The following is a 16,763-nucleotide window of genomic DNA, read 5'->3' on the forward strand; positions in this document are numbered from 1 at the left end:
TATAAAAACCATGTTTCAACATACAAGGAATTCATTTTTAAATTCTCAGTTTTAATTTCTAATACAGTAAATATCAATATAAACCAGATAAACAAATTTTCTTCAGGATCCTCAATAACTTAAGCATTAGGAGTCCTAAGACAAAAACAAATGGTTCGCTTCAACAATGTAATAAGAGCACTAAAGCTTACTTCAATAGTATCCATAGTTAAAATCTAACACTAACTTTATATCTGGTAAGTTTATTAGCTAGAATAACAAGACTGGTTTTAAAACTCACCTCTTCTTTATGTGGTAATATATTGCTAGTGCCAGGCTGTGGAGAAAAGAAAAAGTAACAATTGACTTTATGTCAGGTCTGAAGACAGGTTTTAAAAGGGTTGTGGTGGGGGAAGACCATCCCAGCTTCCAGGGGCCATGAGATCCTCATTCAGAAAGTATCGCCCAAGCACTTTCTGCCTTGTGGTAGTTCTTTGTCAGTTACTAAAATTAGGAAAACCAAAATGCTAAGGAATATGCTGTTAGAAGACATGTTTTGGGTGATTATTATAACATATAAGTTATTACACTCTTGCCCTATCTTTTGCCTTTCTACTCAGAGAACCTTTCATCCTGTACAAGTTAGATCTACTTGTACACATGCTTAAATTTAAGCTACAGTAGTTTTTCCACCTGCTCACCTATTTTCCTTTTTCCCCTAAAGTTAAATAAAATGCTCTATACAGAAGAGAATCATTTAAGGTCACTTTTACATAATTGTTAAGAAAATGTAATGGCAAATATAAGGATGCAATGAAGTAAAATTATACACCATGTAGTATTAAAAACATTTATTTCCAAATTAGTTTAAATAAAATTTTAATGAGCAGATGTAAGTCCTCATATACTGCGTAAGTTCCTATATCCCTATGTTATTCCCAGATGCTGTGTAACATGAAACAAAGGAGTGCTGTAGATCAAGTTATATGCTTTTTCTCTTTGCCCCAAATGTCAGAAATGAAGCTCCAAATAATTGAGGAAAAGCAAATCTGAATTTTATAACTAGGTTATAGAATATTAGCAGTTGTACAAAGGTCTGTAGCATTGTTAGCATCAAAGATGGGCACTTCTATAGTGCTTCAAACAGTTTCATCTTCAAAATGATTTTAAAATCATAGAATTTGAAGCATATAAGCTGAAAGGAACCAATGAACTTGTGATGATATTTAACTCAACAACCCATTTTACAGAGAAAGTAACCAAGGCTTAAAACTGACTTGCTCAAGGTCCCACCAAGAGTGAGAAGCAGTTCTCCTTCTTCTACCCTCTAACCAGGTAGTGTGGTTCCCAAGCTTGGCTGTGCATTGGGATCATCAGAGGAGTTTTACAAACTGCCTTCTTCCACCTTGAGATGCTCTGATTTAACGGGCATTGGTTAACTTTGGAAGCTTCTCGGGTGATGACAAAGTGCAGCAAAGTTTGAGAACACATGAAGTAGAGTTAAAATCAAAATCATCCCAGATGCTTTTCTCCACATAAAAATGCCTTCCATCCCTCCTCAGCTTATCAGAAGGCTTGTGAGAGTGACAGAGTGTGTTAGGGAAGGAGAAATGGAATGCATGTGTTTAGAGACACATTTAGACAAAAAATGCGTAAGTGATTCTAATAAGGCTCACCCATCCCATTGAGAACAATGCACTATTACCCCAGAATAAACATTTTTTCAAAATCATTCCTAAAAGCTAATGAGCTCTATTAATATTCTCACTAAACCTTTAATTTACCAATAGTAAATGTACTGAATGATCATTTTCAAAACTTGATAAGGGCAAATGAAAATTTACTGTACTTCCAAAAATTAGACGAATTTGGAGGGAAAAGGCGTAACACCCACTTGTCTAAGTAAGGCTAATCTTCAAAACAACTCTTGAATTATATATTGTAACACCAGAATCATCTAATTCAAAAGAAGCTATGAAATGCAACCAGAAAGGACTGGTTTTTACTCCCGGGTTTAGTGGCCAGACTGAAGAAAAAGACTCAGTGATTGTGAGTTGGGTGCCAAAGCTCAGGACTTTAGAGAGAGACGGGTTCCAGTTTTGCTGAAACTCAATTTGATCTCAACTGTTGTTATGAGAGAAGAAACTTACATTATTATGATTGCAAACTGGCTGTTATAATTAAAGTAGAAGTTACTGAGAATTTAATTAGCCAAAAAGCTGATACAATATAAACAAAATTAAGTTTATAAATAAATTATGTCTTAGGACTGAAAAATAAAATCAGGAATGAGGATTTTAATATTTTCAGGTAGAATTTCCCAAACTGTGTTCTGGAAAGTCAACCCTCTCATCCTGGAGAGACACCAATAATGATCCTTGGACAGCGCCAATGGGATTCAGGAAGCTCTACATCCTAGTTTGGTTTTATTTTGCTCTTAAGTAAGCTTGAAAGTTTCATATTAGGGTGTTTTTGAAGTGCATCTCCAATTGTGGACTATGAACTCACAGAATTTAATGAATAGTTTTCATCATCATGACACTGTTATGTTTGCTTAAGCGTAAACCTGACTGTGACTATGTTTCCCAAACTTCACCTCTCTCATGCTTTTGCTTTGATTTTGTTATATATGGATCGATATAATGTAGTGTCTTGAAGATGTGTAAATATATATCTATACATATATATATATATATATATATATATATATAACTAAATTTAATTCATCTATGAAATTAAAACCTCAGTTGAACAAATTTAACCCTCAAAGAAATTATTTTGAAAAGTTGTTCCTTTAGACTGCTTTGATGCATTTTTCCTAGAAGGAGAGTGCATTTCAATATAGAAATAGTGCAGGAAAAAAGAAAGTAGGATGGGGGAAACCTGACACAATCCAATGAACTGTATTTGCGGATACACTCTGGTGCCAGTAGGGGACAAGCTGTCCCTTCTTCCAAGAGCAGCTTCCAGGGTAGTACACATGGTTTCAGGCCTGTATCTCATGAAGAAATACTTTATTCCAGAAACATTCAGTGAAACACACCTCTCCTTTCATTGTGTTCAACAATGTCTCAGGAACAGTAATGCCTCAAGTAAAGATAAACACTTTGGGGGGGATTTTTTAATTGTTAAGTGGGTTTCCCTTCTTCCATCCACTCTAAGATTAAAATGGAAGTGGAAATCAATATATAATTGACACCAGTGTTTTAACCTGAGCACTGAAAAGGACAATCAAATGAAAGTACATATGGGCAGGATAAGGGTTCTGTCCCCTATTTGTACTCACCACTGCAAGGTGATTTTCAAATCAGACTGAGAAATAGTGCTGTCTACAAATACTGTAGCACACGAGCTGTACTTTTCCCTAAGGTGACCAGGAGACACCTGAATGGGAAGGGGAGCAGAAGAAAATATCACAGTAAGTTAAACCTACAAAAGTGTGTTTTTCCTTGGTGAAAATGTCAGACAATTAAGCATTACAATTGTTCTCATACCCTATGAACTGCTTCAGTGCAATACCATGTGCAGCTCTACGGCAAACACACTGCATGCTCTCTCTTCCAATGATGAGAATTGACGAGGGGGTCATCAAATGCTGCCCTTGACATACTACCTATAATCCAACTTGGCAAACACCTATGATTAATTCCCTTTATAACAATGTAAAACATTTAAAATAAGATTTTAGTGTTTTTTCCTTGAGAAATGAATCCTGCCAAGATTTCTATTTCTACTATTTATTGTCTACATTAAGACATACTGCCTTCTATAATATTGAAGCAAGAGCTTTTACTGAAGTACATAAAAGCCAATGATAAATGTTAGTTCAGGAGACAGTGTGACAAAATACATGTATCTGAGGCAGAGGTGTGTGTGTGCTGGGGCTGGCCTGCGGCTCACAAGTTAGGGACCAGAGTTCTCTCTGGGCCTCAGTTTCCTTACCTTGAGAATTAAAAAGTATTGTTTTAAGATTCTCTCACATCCAAAAATAGATCAAACAACTCTGAGAATTTAACTCTCTCCTCATGTTGAAATAAGACTATTATTACATTACTCAAAAGACAACCTCAGATAATACGGTACTTAACATGATATTACAAATTCTACTAGAGGCCTGGTGCACAAATTTATGCACACGTAGGGGGTCCCTTGGCCTGGCCCGCCAATCAGGGCTGATTGGGTCCGTCTTGCCCAGTCCTGATCTGGGCTGATCAGGGCCGACCAGCCAGGGGGAGGGACTATGGGAGGTTGGCCGGCCACAGGAGGTTGGCTTTGGGAGCACACTTACCACCAGGGGCAGCTCCTGCATTGAGTGTCTGCCTCCTGGTGGTCAGTGGGCATCATAGCGAAGGGTTGACTGGTTGTAACAGTCTCTTAGGCTTTTATGTATATATAAACTAGATCCAATGCATGAGTTCATGTACGAGTAGGGTACCTCAATCAGGGCTGATTGGGGCTGTGGGAGGTTGGCAGGCGGGACGGGACATGAAAGGTTGGCCAGCCAGCCTGATCGGGGCCATTGGGGCCAGCTGACCAGGGGAGGGGTCATTGGAGGTTCCAATCAGGACCATTGGGGCCAGCTGGAGGGAGGAAACGTGGGAAGTTGGTTGACCGGCCTTGGGTTACAGCCATGGGAAGTTGGTTGGTCAGCGGGAGGTGCTACAAATGGTTTGCCAGTCACCTGGGGGGAGGGGCTATGGGATTTTGCCCGGCCCAAGGGAGAGACTGTGGGAGATTGGCCAGGCCATTGGGGCCATCAGGCTGGCTGGCCAGTGGGGGGAGGATTTGTGGGACGTTGGCTGTGGAAGTACACTGACCACCAGGGTCCAGCTCCTGCATTGAGTGTCTGTCCCCTGGTGGTCAGTATGCATCATAGCTACTGGTTGTTCGGTTGCTTAGGCTTTTATATATATAGATTCCCTAAGCTACATGATACTAATCAGGACCCTGCCTCACTCAGATGCTCTCTCTGACTACAAGGCCTTTTTTTTCCACTTTTTCTCAGCAAGGTTAACCCCACTTCCCATTTACCTCCAGGACACCTCTGCCAGCAGCCACACGAAACAACTGTCCCTTTCTCTGCACTCACACACCTGAGTTACTACTTGTTACATGGTATCAACTGCTTCCAGGGCATCCCTCTCATAAAAAGTGAGCTTCTCTAGGGAAGACAGGGCTTTCACTCCTCTTATACCTCCAACCTTCTCAGCACAGAATCTGGGGCAAGTTAGGCGTGCGACAAGTGTTTGACCAATTGTCTAAAATCTATTGCAACTGGAAGGCAAATCCTACTACTGATACAAGTTAGAATTTACCTACAGTGGTGTCAGACATATGACAATGATTTTTTGAGATATGCTAGAGAATAAACTATCTTTAAAACACTAGAAATATTCATGTCTTTTAGAAGTATCCATTGATTTAAGAGCCCAACAATACAGCAATAATCAAATACGGAAATAGCCCAAATGATGTTACAAAAATCCTCTTAGAGTAAAACCAAAACCCAATTCTAGTCACTGTAAGTAGTTGAAAGTAATAGTAGTATTCTTTAATATGACAGAATACCAACATTCTAATAAGCTTCATTTTGTGAGTGGCAAAATGGCACCAGATGTTTGACTTTTGTCGTTGAGTTTGGCTGAGGAAGAATTTAGAGCCAAGAACTTAAATTATAAGAGAAAGTATATTTAGAAAGTCACAGAGGTAGAAGTGAGCCAGTGTTGCTGCGTGGGCTCAAAACACAAGTTACAGAGGCAGAAGAAGGGCCCCTGGAACTTAGAAGAAAGAAAGGAAGAATATACACGCCCGGGGGAACAAGACGGGGAAGGCATGGGCATGCTCCAGAGTGAGAGCACCTGAGAAGAGGGCGGGGAAAACTACAGGCATGCTCAAGGGAGAGAGAGCACAGGTGCTGGGTCCTTCATCTTAAGGGCTTTTACCTAAAGGCAGAAATTTTAGGGACGGTCTTAGGGGACCTAAGCTGGGCCTGAAGCTGAAACCAACTGAGGCCTATATATTACTTCTAATTTGACCAACACTCTTTCTCTAAGCTCAGCAGACCCGAGGCTTTGTTACTAAGGTTGTTAGAATCAGGCCAGAACCTCTTTTGTCCTCAGGGCTTAATGCTATGGGAGTCAGGATGCAAGGGCATGCATGCAAGTTGTATGAGGCTATTCTCTGGGACCCTTGTTTCTCTTCAAGGGTGTCCATATGCTGGGGGAGGAAAGGTGAGGGGACCAGCGATATGAAAGTTCAGGGGTTGTAAACTGCATGACCTGTGATATGCTCAGGGAGGAAAGGTCAACCTTGGGTGAGGTCCCACCCTACAATACTTGTTTTCCCAGTTTTGCCCATTGCTAGGCACCAACAGCTTTCTACTTTGGTGACTTACTTGGCCTATCATTCCTACTCTGTTCGTGTCTGCCTCACTGCCTACTGTATCAGTTTTCTTGTGTTATTATAAACTAATGCAGATAAGGATTCCTTCCTCATATTCCTATAAAATAGCTTTCATCATGTTGTCAGACTTTCCCACCAGTGTCCCCCTCATATACACAAAAGGCAGGAAAGGGAGATTATCTGGTTGATATATTTTAAAATACATAGCATTTAAAAACTGCCAGTATCCAAGAATCACAAATATCTTTATATTATCCTAGAGGCCAGATACACAAAATTGATGCAGGAGTAGGCCTTCCTTTCCCTGGCTGCCAGCACCAGCTTCCCTCTGGCACCCGGGACCTAGGCTTCCCTCGCAGCCCTGGCTTCATCTGGAAGTTGGTTGTCCGGGAGGATGTGGGGTCAAATTAGTATATTATACATTTATTATTATAGATAAAATATCAATTTGCCTGTTTCAGATGCTTCCCTTTAAAGCCACTGACTCCTCAGTAACCAGAGGCTCCAGCTGGCATAATTTGAAAACAATCACTATTTGGAGGAATACATTCTCCTTCAAGCTAGAAATATCTTAACTATAGCTAAAACTCTGATATGTTTCTTAAGCCATGCAGTTAACATGTACTTTACTTTTCGGATCTCATCAGACAAATACAGCTTAAAATATGAAAACTCATCCAAATACTTTTTTTCTAAATGGAAGGTTGACTACTATACAGCTGCAATATGGCATATAATACACCATAATAAAGTCAATTATGACCAGAAACCTATATAGGGGGGAGTAAAAAGAATAGGAATAAATGCACCAAAATATAGACTAGTTAGTAAAACTTTGGGTGATATTTGCTCCCATTTCCTCTATTTAAATTTTTTTCCATTATAAATGTACATTGTGTTCTATTTGAAAATAGTGCTAAAACACTGAAAAGTTTTAATCAGACATGGGCTCACAGGTCTATGGGGGTTCATTTAGTAAAGCAACACTTTACAGTATAGTACTGTTAGGTCCAATCAAAGCAACACTGAGTAATTCCCCATCAGTCCAGGTCTATTCCCAATTTTTCAAAATTTCCAGTACCAAGTATCTAGTACCCACTATGGTGGCAGAATTAAACCTCGTAGCAAATCCTGGATATACTGGCTACCAGATGATTATGTTCCTCTCATCTTGCTTGAGTATGTAAAACAATTGTTCTTTATGGTTAAAACTTTACTGTTGCTGGCTTACAACCTCAATAAACTCAATAAACTCCATAGAAAACCATAGAGATAAAAATGCAAATACTAAAAAAGAATCAAAGAGCCTAAATGCTAATGACAAGGTAGTCGTTATAGGTATTTCAGTAGGTCACTAGAATACACAAGGCAAAAATCCTACTGTATCTTCACTCATTCAGAACAAATGGTAGAAGAGATTGACTTTTACAATCTTTTCAAGAAAGGGAAGCGGTTCGTTAGATTTACTTATTATTATTATTGTTTTTTACTGTATAAAGTTTTACATGTCTACTTTTTCCCTAATTGACTGGCCCTGCCATTCCCACCCCAGGTGGGCAAGGCCCCACCTCCCCAGTTTCTGTGTCCATTGGTTATGCTAATATGTATGCATAAAAGTCCTTTGGTTTCTCTTCTTACCACCCCCCCCGCTGCCATTTGTCTCTGGATCTATTCTTGTTTATCAAATTATGTTCATCATTATATCATACATATGAGTGAGATCATGTGATATTTATCTTTCTCCGACTGGCTTATTTCGCTTAGCATAATGCTCTCCAGTTGCATCTGTGCTGTTTCAAATGGTAAAAGTTCCTTCTTTTTTATAGCAGCACTAGAGGCACGGTGCATGAAATTTGTGCACTGGGGGTGGTGTCCCTCAGCCCAGCCTGCACCCTCTCCAATCTGGAACCCCTTGCGGATGTCTGACTGCTCATTTAAGCCCAATCCATACACCGGCAGTTGGACATCCCTTTCACAATCTGGGACTGCTGGCTCCTAACCACTCGCCTGCTTGCCTGCCTGATTGCCCCTAACTGCTTCTGCCTGCTGGCCCGATCGCTCCCAATGCCCTCCCCTGCCAGCCTGATCGCCCCCAACTGCCCTCCCCTGATGGGCTGATCTTACCCTCAATGGCCCTCCCCTGCTGGCCTGGTTGCCTCCAACTGCTCTCCCCTGCCAGCGTAATCTCACCCCCAACTACCCTCCCCTACCAGCCTGATTACCCCTAAGTGCATCTGCCTTGGCCCCTACCACCATGGCTTTGTCCAGAAGGAAGTTGGACGTCCAGAAGATGGTGGGTCAACTCAGTCTAATTAACATATTACCCTTTTATTAGTATAAATAGATTATATAGGATAGGATTGCTTAAAGGGGGGAGGGAAGCCTTTTTCAGCAGGAGGAGATGCACTTGGCAGACAAAAATACATAATCACTGTATCTTGATTGAGAGCCAGCCCTATTCACTGTACAGCCAAACTGGTCATTAAAAAATTGAACGGCTTTCTTACACTTAACACCTTACACCAAACAACCTTTGCCCTTAAAACCTCTCCTCAGCCCCCACCTTAAGTTCTGCCTTCACAGTTCAGCCAGATTTGGTTGATTGGTCGGTTTCTATGCCAGTCAGCATCTCTGAGCCTATCTCTGGGCCTGATCAGAGAGGTGTGGCTGACCAGCAGCCACCCCAGGCTTATGGCAAGCAGGCTGAACTGCTGACCTCTCAGAGAGAGAGAGCTGTGGCTGCTGGTGAGGCCCAGAGAGAGAGAGAGGCAAGGGCTGATCAGCAGCTGCCATAGAGGCTGCGGATCTAACCCTGCTTCTCTCTCTGGGCCTCACAAGCACCTACAGCAGCTGATCAGTCCTGTCTCTCCCGTTTTCTGAGAGGTCAGCAGTTCAGCCCGCTCGCCAGTCCCTGCTCATCCGAGCCTGCTGCATGTGAAGTGTGCTGTTCAGTCGACCCTTCAGTTGTTTTGTACATTATGGACCCTGGCTCTTTATATATATAGACTAGTAGCCCGGTACCGAAATTCATGCATGGGGGAGGGAGGGGAAGGGGGGCTCTCATCCTGATTGGCTGGTGAGGGTAGCGGAGGGGACGGTACCAGAGTTGGTGAAAGTCCTGAGAGCCCCTGGGTGTGGCTTGGCATGCCTCCTGGGGCTGGTGAAGGTCTCAGGAGCCCGTGGCCGTGGCCACTGTTGCCTCTGGGGCACTTGACACCTGCATATGCAAATTAACCACCATCCTTGTTGGATAATTTGCATAGTCACTCGGATTGGCTTGTGGGCGTGGCTTGGGCGTAGCAGAGAGATGGTTAATTTGAATGTTTCTCTCTTATTATATAGGATAATGAACTCACAGAAAGAGAAATAAAAAAAAAAATCCCATTTATCCCTGCACCAAACACATTAAGTTCACTGGGAATAAATTTAACTAAGGAGGTAAAAGACCTCTACTCAGAAAACTATAGGACATTGAAAAAAGAGATAGAGGAAGATCTAAACAAATGGAAGAACATATTATTTTCATGGATTGGTAGAATGAACATCATTAAAATGTCCATACTACCCAAAGTAATCTACAGATTCAATGCAATCCCCATTAAAATACCAATTGCACATTTCAAAGATCTTTAACAAACATTTCTAAAATTTATATGGATTAAAAAAGACCCTGAATAACCACAGCAATGCTGAGAAAGAAGAACAAAGTTGGAGGGATCACAATACCACAAATGAAGCTATATCAGCAAGACCTGGTTCTCACAACTGCCTGGTACTGCGACAAGAAAAGACAAATAGACTAATGGAATAGAACAGAGAACCCAGGGTTCCTCAGATTTAAGTTCAATAGCAAAGGCTAGAAAAATTATCATGCCTAGGAGTCTAATTGACAACTCAAACCTTACTATCAAGTACCTGTTGAAATCCTGCCTACTGCCTCATCTTAACATATCCTATATAATAAAAGCCTAGGTAGTGTCACGCGACGTTGTCACAAGATGGCTGTCACAAGATGGCAGTCACAAGATGGCTGGCAGGGGACAGCAGTTGTAGGCGATCAGGCTGGCAGGGTGGGCATTCAGGGGCAAACAGGCAGGCAGGAGAGGGCAGTTAGGGGTGACCAAGCCTGCAGGGGAGGGTGTTAGGGGTGACCAGGCCTGCAGGGGAGGGCAATTGGAGCTGACCAGGCCTGTAGGGCAGTTGGGGGAGATTGGGCCAGCAGGGGAGGGCAGTTGGGGGTGATCGGGTTGTAAGGGGAGCAGTTAGGTATCAATCAGGTAGGCACGGGAGCGGTTAGGGCACAATCAGGCTGGCAGGAGAGTGGTTAGGGGTGATAAGGCTGGCAGGCAGAAGTGGTTAGGGGCAATCAGGCAGGCAGGCAGGCGAGTGGTTAGGAGTCAGCAGTCCTGGATTGTGATGAGGGGGAAGTCCCAGATTGGAGAGGGTGCAGCCGGGCTTAGGGACAACCCCCGCCACCCCCCAGTGCACGAATTTTATGTACTGGGCCTCTTGTTAGATATAAAAAGACAGCCAGGGACCACCACACATCTGAAGGAAGCCAACAAGAAAGACAGACCAAAGCAGAATGGTAATCACAAGTGTTGTAGAAGTTATGGAGAAAAAGGAACCTTCATTCACTGCTGGTAGGAACATAAACTGTACATCCACTATGGAAAAGTGTATGGAATTACCTCACAAAAACAAGAATAGAATTACCATATGATCCGACAACCCCTCTTCTGGTTATCTACCAGAAAAATTGAAAAAAACATTTATTTGCAAAGATATATGTTCATTGTAACATTATTCCTGATGGCCAAAACATGAAAATAAAGTGTCATTCAGTAAATGTTTGGATAAAGAAGATGTGGTGTGCGTGTGCATTTGTGTGTGTGTGTGTGTGTGTGTGTGTGTGTGTGTGTGTGTGTATGATGCTACTACTCAGCCATAAGAAAGGAGGAAGTACAGCCATTTGTCACAACATGGGTATTATAAGCTAAATGAAGTCAGACAGAAAAAGCTAAGAAGAATTTGCTCTCACTCATATGTGGAAAATAAAAATAAAACTCAGACATAGACAACAGTATGGTGGTTACCAGAGGGAAGGGGTGTGGGGGTAAGTAAAGGGTAAAGGGGACCAAATATATGGTGAGGGAAGATTATTTGACTTTAGGTGGTGGACACACAATGCAATGTAGCGATCATGTATCAGAGACATGTAAACTTGAAATCTAAATAAGGATTTTAACCAATGTCACCCCAATGAATTTAATTTAAAAAATCTGAACTTATAAACAAAAAGCAGATTGAAAGCATTTCCTAAAATCTACATGCTAAGAACATCATATTTCTTAGTTATTACTTTCATAGAACAATTTAGAATCTGTGGTATCAGCAAATGGGTTGTCCTATCCTATCTAATAAAAGAGAAACACGGTAATTAGCCATACCTCCGCTACCCTTCCCATTGGCTAATCAGGGCGATGTGCAAATAAACGGCCAGCCAAGATGGCGGCCGGAAGCCAGGCAGCTTGAAGCAAACATGAGGCTTGCTTGCTTCAATGATGGAGGACTCCAACGTTCCCTGCCTGCTGCTGCTGGCCTCTGAGCTTGCAGTTTGAAACATTGTTACAAATATAGAATTGGGGTTGTGGCTGGCCTGTAAACCACCCTCAGCCCCTTGCCAAGGCCATCCCCGCCCCCAAGCAGGGACCCCCATCCCAACTGGGGCATGGTCAGACTGCAAACTGCCCCAGACACCTCACCCAGGCCAGCCCTGCCCCCCAGCGCGGACTCCACCCTGATCAGGGGGGTGGCCAGCCTGCAAATCACTCCAGGTCCCTAAACCAGGCTGGCTCCGCACCCAACATAGACCCCCACCCTGAGCAGAAGGTGTGGCCTGCATGAAAACCACCCCAGACCCCTCACCCAGGCTGGCTCTGCCCCCAGCAGGGAACACCCACTCTGATTGGGGGCATGGCCTTCCTGCAAACTCCAGTGGCCCCTTGCCCAGGCCATCCCTACCCCCCCAAGGGACCCCCACTCAGATTGGGGGCAGGGCCAGGTTGCAAACCCCACATCCCCTGCCCCAGGGGCCCTTCCACCCTGCAGGCTTCCCCAACCTGATCCGGGACCCTCTTCAGGGCAGGCCATCCAGCCTCCACCCATGCACCAGGCCTCTATCCTGTATAATCAAAGAGTTATATTGAACCAAATGGCAGAATGACCAGAATGACTGCTGGACCAGTCACTATGAGGTGCACTGAATACCTCTTGTAGTCCCTTCCCCTGGCCGTCAAGCACCAATCACCTGATGGCAAACGGGGTTGGGTGGTAGTGGGGGGCAGGACCGGCTGCGGGAATCTGGGAAAGACGGCCCTGATCGCAGGCCAGGCCTAGTGACTGTACCCGTGAATGAATTTCATGCGCCAGGCCTCTAGTATAAAATAAAACGAAAATAATGTGAGTGATAAAATTCAGAAGCAAAAATAAATAAATAAATAAATACATCAGTCTTCCTTTGGCCAGTGATGTTCAGTAGTTAGAGCATTGTCCTTTGCACCAAAAGCTCTAGGGTTTGGTTCCTAGTCAAGGGCAAGTACCTGGGTTTTAGATTCACTCCCTTCCCCTGGTTGGGGAGCATTTGAGAGGCAGTCAATGGATGTATTTCTCACATAGATGTTTCTCTCTCTCTCTCTCTCCTCTCCCGCTTCCTACCTCCCATCCTTCTACTCTCTCTGAAATGCAATAGAAAATTATCTTCTGGTCAGGATTAAATTTTTCTCTATATAAAAGCCCAACAACCGGAACAACTGGACGACTGACCGGTAGCTATGATGCGCACTGACCCAGACCTTGCAGCTGGGGCCCTGACATCCTCGAATCTAGTTCACCTGTACCTCGGACCCAGACAGGAGGGAGGAGGCAGCCCGATTCCTCATGGAATTGGCCGTGCCTTAACCGTGCCTTGCTTGCTGCTGGCAATAAGGGGGGGCTGGCTGGCCAACTTCCCAAGGTCCCTCCCTTCTGCAAGCCTCACCCCATCGGTCCCAATCACCAAGGGACCCCACCTGAGTACGACTCTGTACACCAGGCCTCTAGTAAACAAACAAACAAATAAATAAATAAACTTCAGAAAAGCAAAACATTGCATTGGTAAAAGAATGAAATGCTATAAAAAATGACAGGATATAAGAGAACACTATCAATTAAAAACTAGATAAACAAAACAGAATTGTAAAGTATTGGTGGCCCTAGCCAATTTGGTTCAGTGGATAGAGCATTGGCCTGCGGACCGAAGGGTCCCGGCCTTGATTCTGGTTAAGGGCACATGCCCAGGTTGCGGGCTCAATCCCCAGTAGGGGTCGTGCAGAAAGCAGCTGATCAATGATTATCTTTTATCATTGATGTTTCTATTTTTCCATTCCTCTCTGAAATCAATAAAAATTTTTAAAAAAGGAGGTTGGTGAACAAAGTCAAGGAAACCTCCAGGAAGCAGTAAAAGACAAAATGGGAAATAAGAGGGGAAAATATTTAGAGATTTGTCCAGGAATATTGGTCTAAGAGTTCCAATGTCTGAGTAATGGGACTGTTAGGAAAAAGAAGGAATAAAGAATGTATAAAAGAAACAAAAATATCCCCTGAAAGTAGATAAGACCTGGAGTCTTGATGGCCACAATTAAATGAAAACGTGCATACAAACACATACCATCAAATTTTAGAATCCCAGGAATAGATAAGCTTCTAAACATTTCCAGAGAAGAAAGGGTGGAGGAAATTATTCAAATTGCAAATATACAGTGTATCATACATTGCCAATATATTTAAGAGCAACACTATAATGAGAAAACAGTAGAAATGTCTTTAGAACTGCAAAAATTAATTTCAACCTAGAATTCTCTGCTTTGTTAAGTAGGAGGTATTTCAGAGGGGCTAGATCTTCAAACAATTTCTGCCCATGTATCCTTTCCCAGGAAAAAGTGCTTCAGTGAAACAAAGGAGAATAACAATACGGAGGAAAACATAAACACGGGACAAAGATTTTCAACCAGTGTACCACCCAGCACACTGGTGTGCGGCAAGAATATTTACAAAATGCAATACCTGACTATTTGGGCAGGGGCACTGACCTTTTCCCTTACATTGTCAAATAACAAAATGACAACAACCAACACCACAATAGATGCCAAGAGTGAATGAATCACAATTATACTTTTATTTTTAGATTGGTAAGACACATATTTGTTTGGTGTGTCACAGAATTTTAGTCATTAGTTTATGCATGCCATGAGATGAAAAAGGTTGAAAATCGCTGATATAAGAAATCGGGGATCCAACATAAGAGAGCAGTATGTGAAATCCCAGATGACTTTAAAGAAATATGCTTACAAGCAGACACAGAGCAGGCCTTCAGAGAACAAGTGCATAGTAGAGGAGGATAACAAAAGGCTAGGGAGATGGCTTCCAATGACAAATGGAACAAATGTGGTCAGTACGTGGAAAATATTTTTGACAGGCCTGTGACAAATGTCACTGCATGTTCGGGAAAAAAATAGAAAAGAAGAAGTGAATACACTAAAAAAATTAATTCCATTACATAAAAATGAAAACTTACTAGGTATTATGTTAATGTAGCATAAATGTAGAGTTTTTGCCAACAGTCATTTTTCTCTGCCAAGTTACTAGATTGTTAGATATAAAGCAGTTATTTCTGAAATCAGAGAGACCAGCCTACCTGCTGCCTTTGACTATGTGAGATCATGTTGATGAGAAAGAGGGGTTTGGATTATTCTGAAGAAGTGTAGCAGTGCTCAAATTTCAGTAATACAGGGGGTCCCAAAAATGAATACACATTTTAACAGATGATAACTCAATTTTCACTCCTTTTCAGGTTTAATTGATTCAAAATAATAGGTAAAGTCAGACTATGCTTTGAATAAAGAAAACTTATTCTAAACTCTGACTAGGACTAGACTTTTTTTAAATGGGGAGATATATAACCGGCAATAGGTGACAAATTGAGAGCACACAAATATCGACTAAAATATTAATTCTTGACATTTGCAATTCCACTGCTTAGTTTTGTTAGCAGTGCCTGGACCAGAATGGTCACCAGTTTGAAAAGAGGTATTCACAAAATTATTCACTTCTGAAGATTCTTTCAAATATTGAAAATGAACTATCCTATATAATAAAAGCCTAATGTGCAAAATGACCAAAGGTGGAATGACTGGTCGCTATGATGTGCACTGACCAGCGGGAGGCAGGTGCTCAATGCAGGAGCTGCCCCCTGGTGGTCAGTGCTCTCCCACAATGGGAGTGCCGCTCAGCCTCTCCAACAGCAGGCCTATCCCCACAGGCCACACCCCCCACCAGGGCCTGAATCACAGGCACAGGCCTCAAGTAAGTTAATAAACACCAACATAATCATGCAGAGTGCATATACATTTTTTGATTAAAAGAATGAAGGGTATACAAGAAAAAGGCACAGCCAGAGAACTAGAGGGCTCAATGGTAACAAATATTTGCATAGTCATGATAACAGAAACACTGATTCAGATTTATTAGAAACCTTGATACATGTTGGGAGAACTGAAGGAGGGAAATAAGACCACACCGGAGGGAGAAAGCTAAGCTTGCAGCTGCTAAAACAATAAGTCAATAGATAACACAAAAATTGCCTTAGCTATTATATGGTTGTTACTTTTGTTAAAAAAAAATTAAAAGTTAAGGCACAAAATTAAGGCAGATCTTTATATCACAACCATGTTACTGACATTTAACTTAAAGGTCAGAACCCCTTAAAAATGACCATTACTAAGCCAAAACTTTCCTGAATATGTACACTTGTTAATTAAGGTAACAGAAGTGATTAAGAAAATCTTCCAAAACAGGTTCATGCTAATGATACTGTACTCATAATAGATTGCTAACAATTATGGCAGACAATTTTTAATTCAAATTATTAATTTCTTACATAACTTCGAGTATGTACTTACTTGGTAGAAATAGTTGTTCTTCCTCTTTTCTCCCACTAAGAATACAAAGAATGAACTGATCAATACTGATACAAATGCCACAGAAAAACAGAAGTTACTGATTACCTGAAAGATTACTAATATACAAAACTAGAGGCCCAGTGAAGGAATTCGTGCACAGGTGGAGTCTGTCTGGCCAGGCCCCAATCAGGACAGATTTGGCGGGCCTGTTGAGAGGACGAAATGGCAGAAGGTTGGCAGGCCAGCCTGCCCTGACTGGGGCCTGATTAGGACCAAGCTGGCTGCGGGGAGGGGCCATGGGTGATTGGCCAGAAGGCCCCACCCCCAATTGGGGTGGGGGAGGACAATTGAGGGCGGGGCCAGCTGTGGGGAGGGGCTGGATGT

The 16,763-nt window shown here is 42.3% G+C and overlaps 1 protein-coding gene across 1 annotated transcript in view; it reads right to left on the minus strand.

The window, feature by feature from the left end:
• The window catches only part of LOC102433559 (cyclin-Y-like protein 1), a 35,378-nt gene that overhangs the window by 13,812 nt on the left and 4,803 nt on the right, over positions 1–16,763 (minus strand). Inside the window, exons 3-5 of the mRNA XM_006107716.2 lie at positions 16,380–16,414; positions 3,266–3,363; positions 281–316 (exon numbers count right to left, since the gene is read on the minus strand). Of these exons, the coding sequence (XP_006107778.1) occupies positions 281–316; positions 3,266–3,363; positions 16,380–16,414 (169 nt within the window). The remainder of the gene's footprint in view (positions 1–280; positions 317–3,265; positions 3,364–16,379; positions 16,415–16,763) is intronic.

This window comes from Myotis lucifugus, unplaced genomic scaffold, assembly GCF_000147115.1.
Source record: "Myotis lucifugus unplaced genomic scaffold, Myoluc2.0 scaffold_1376, whole genome shotgun sequence".
NCBI lineage: Eukaryota > Metazoa > Chordata > Mammalia > Chiroptera > Vespertilionidae > Myotis > Myotis lucifugus.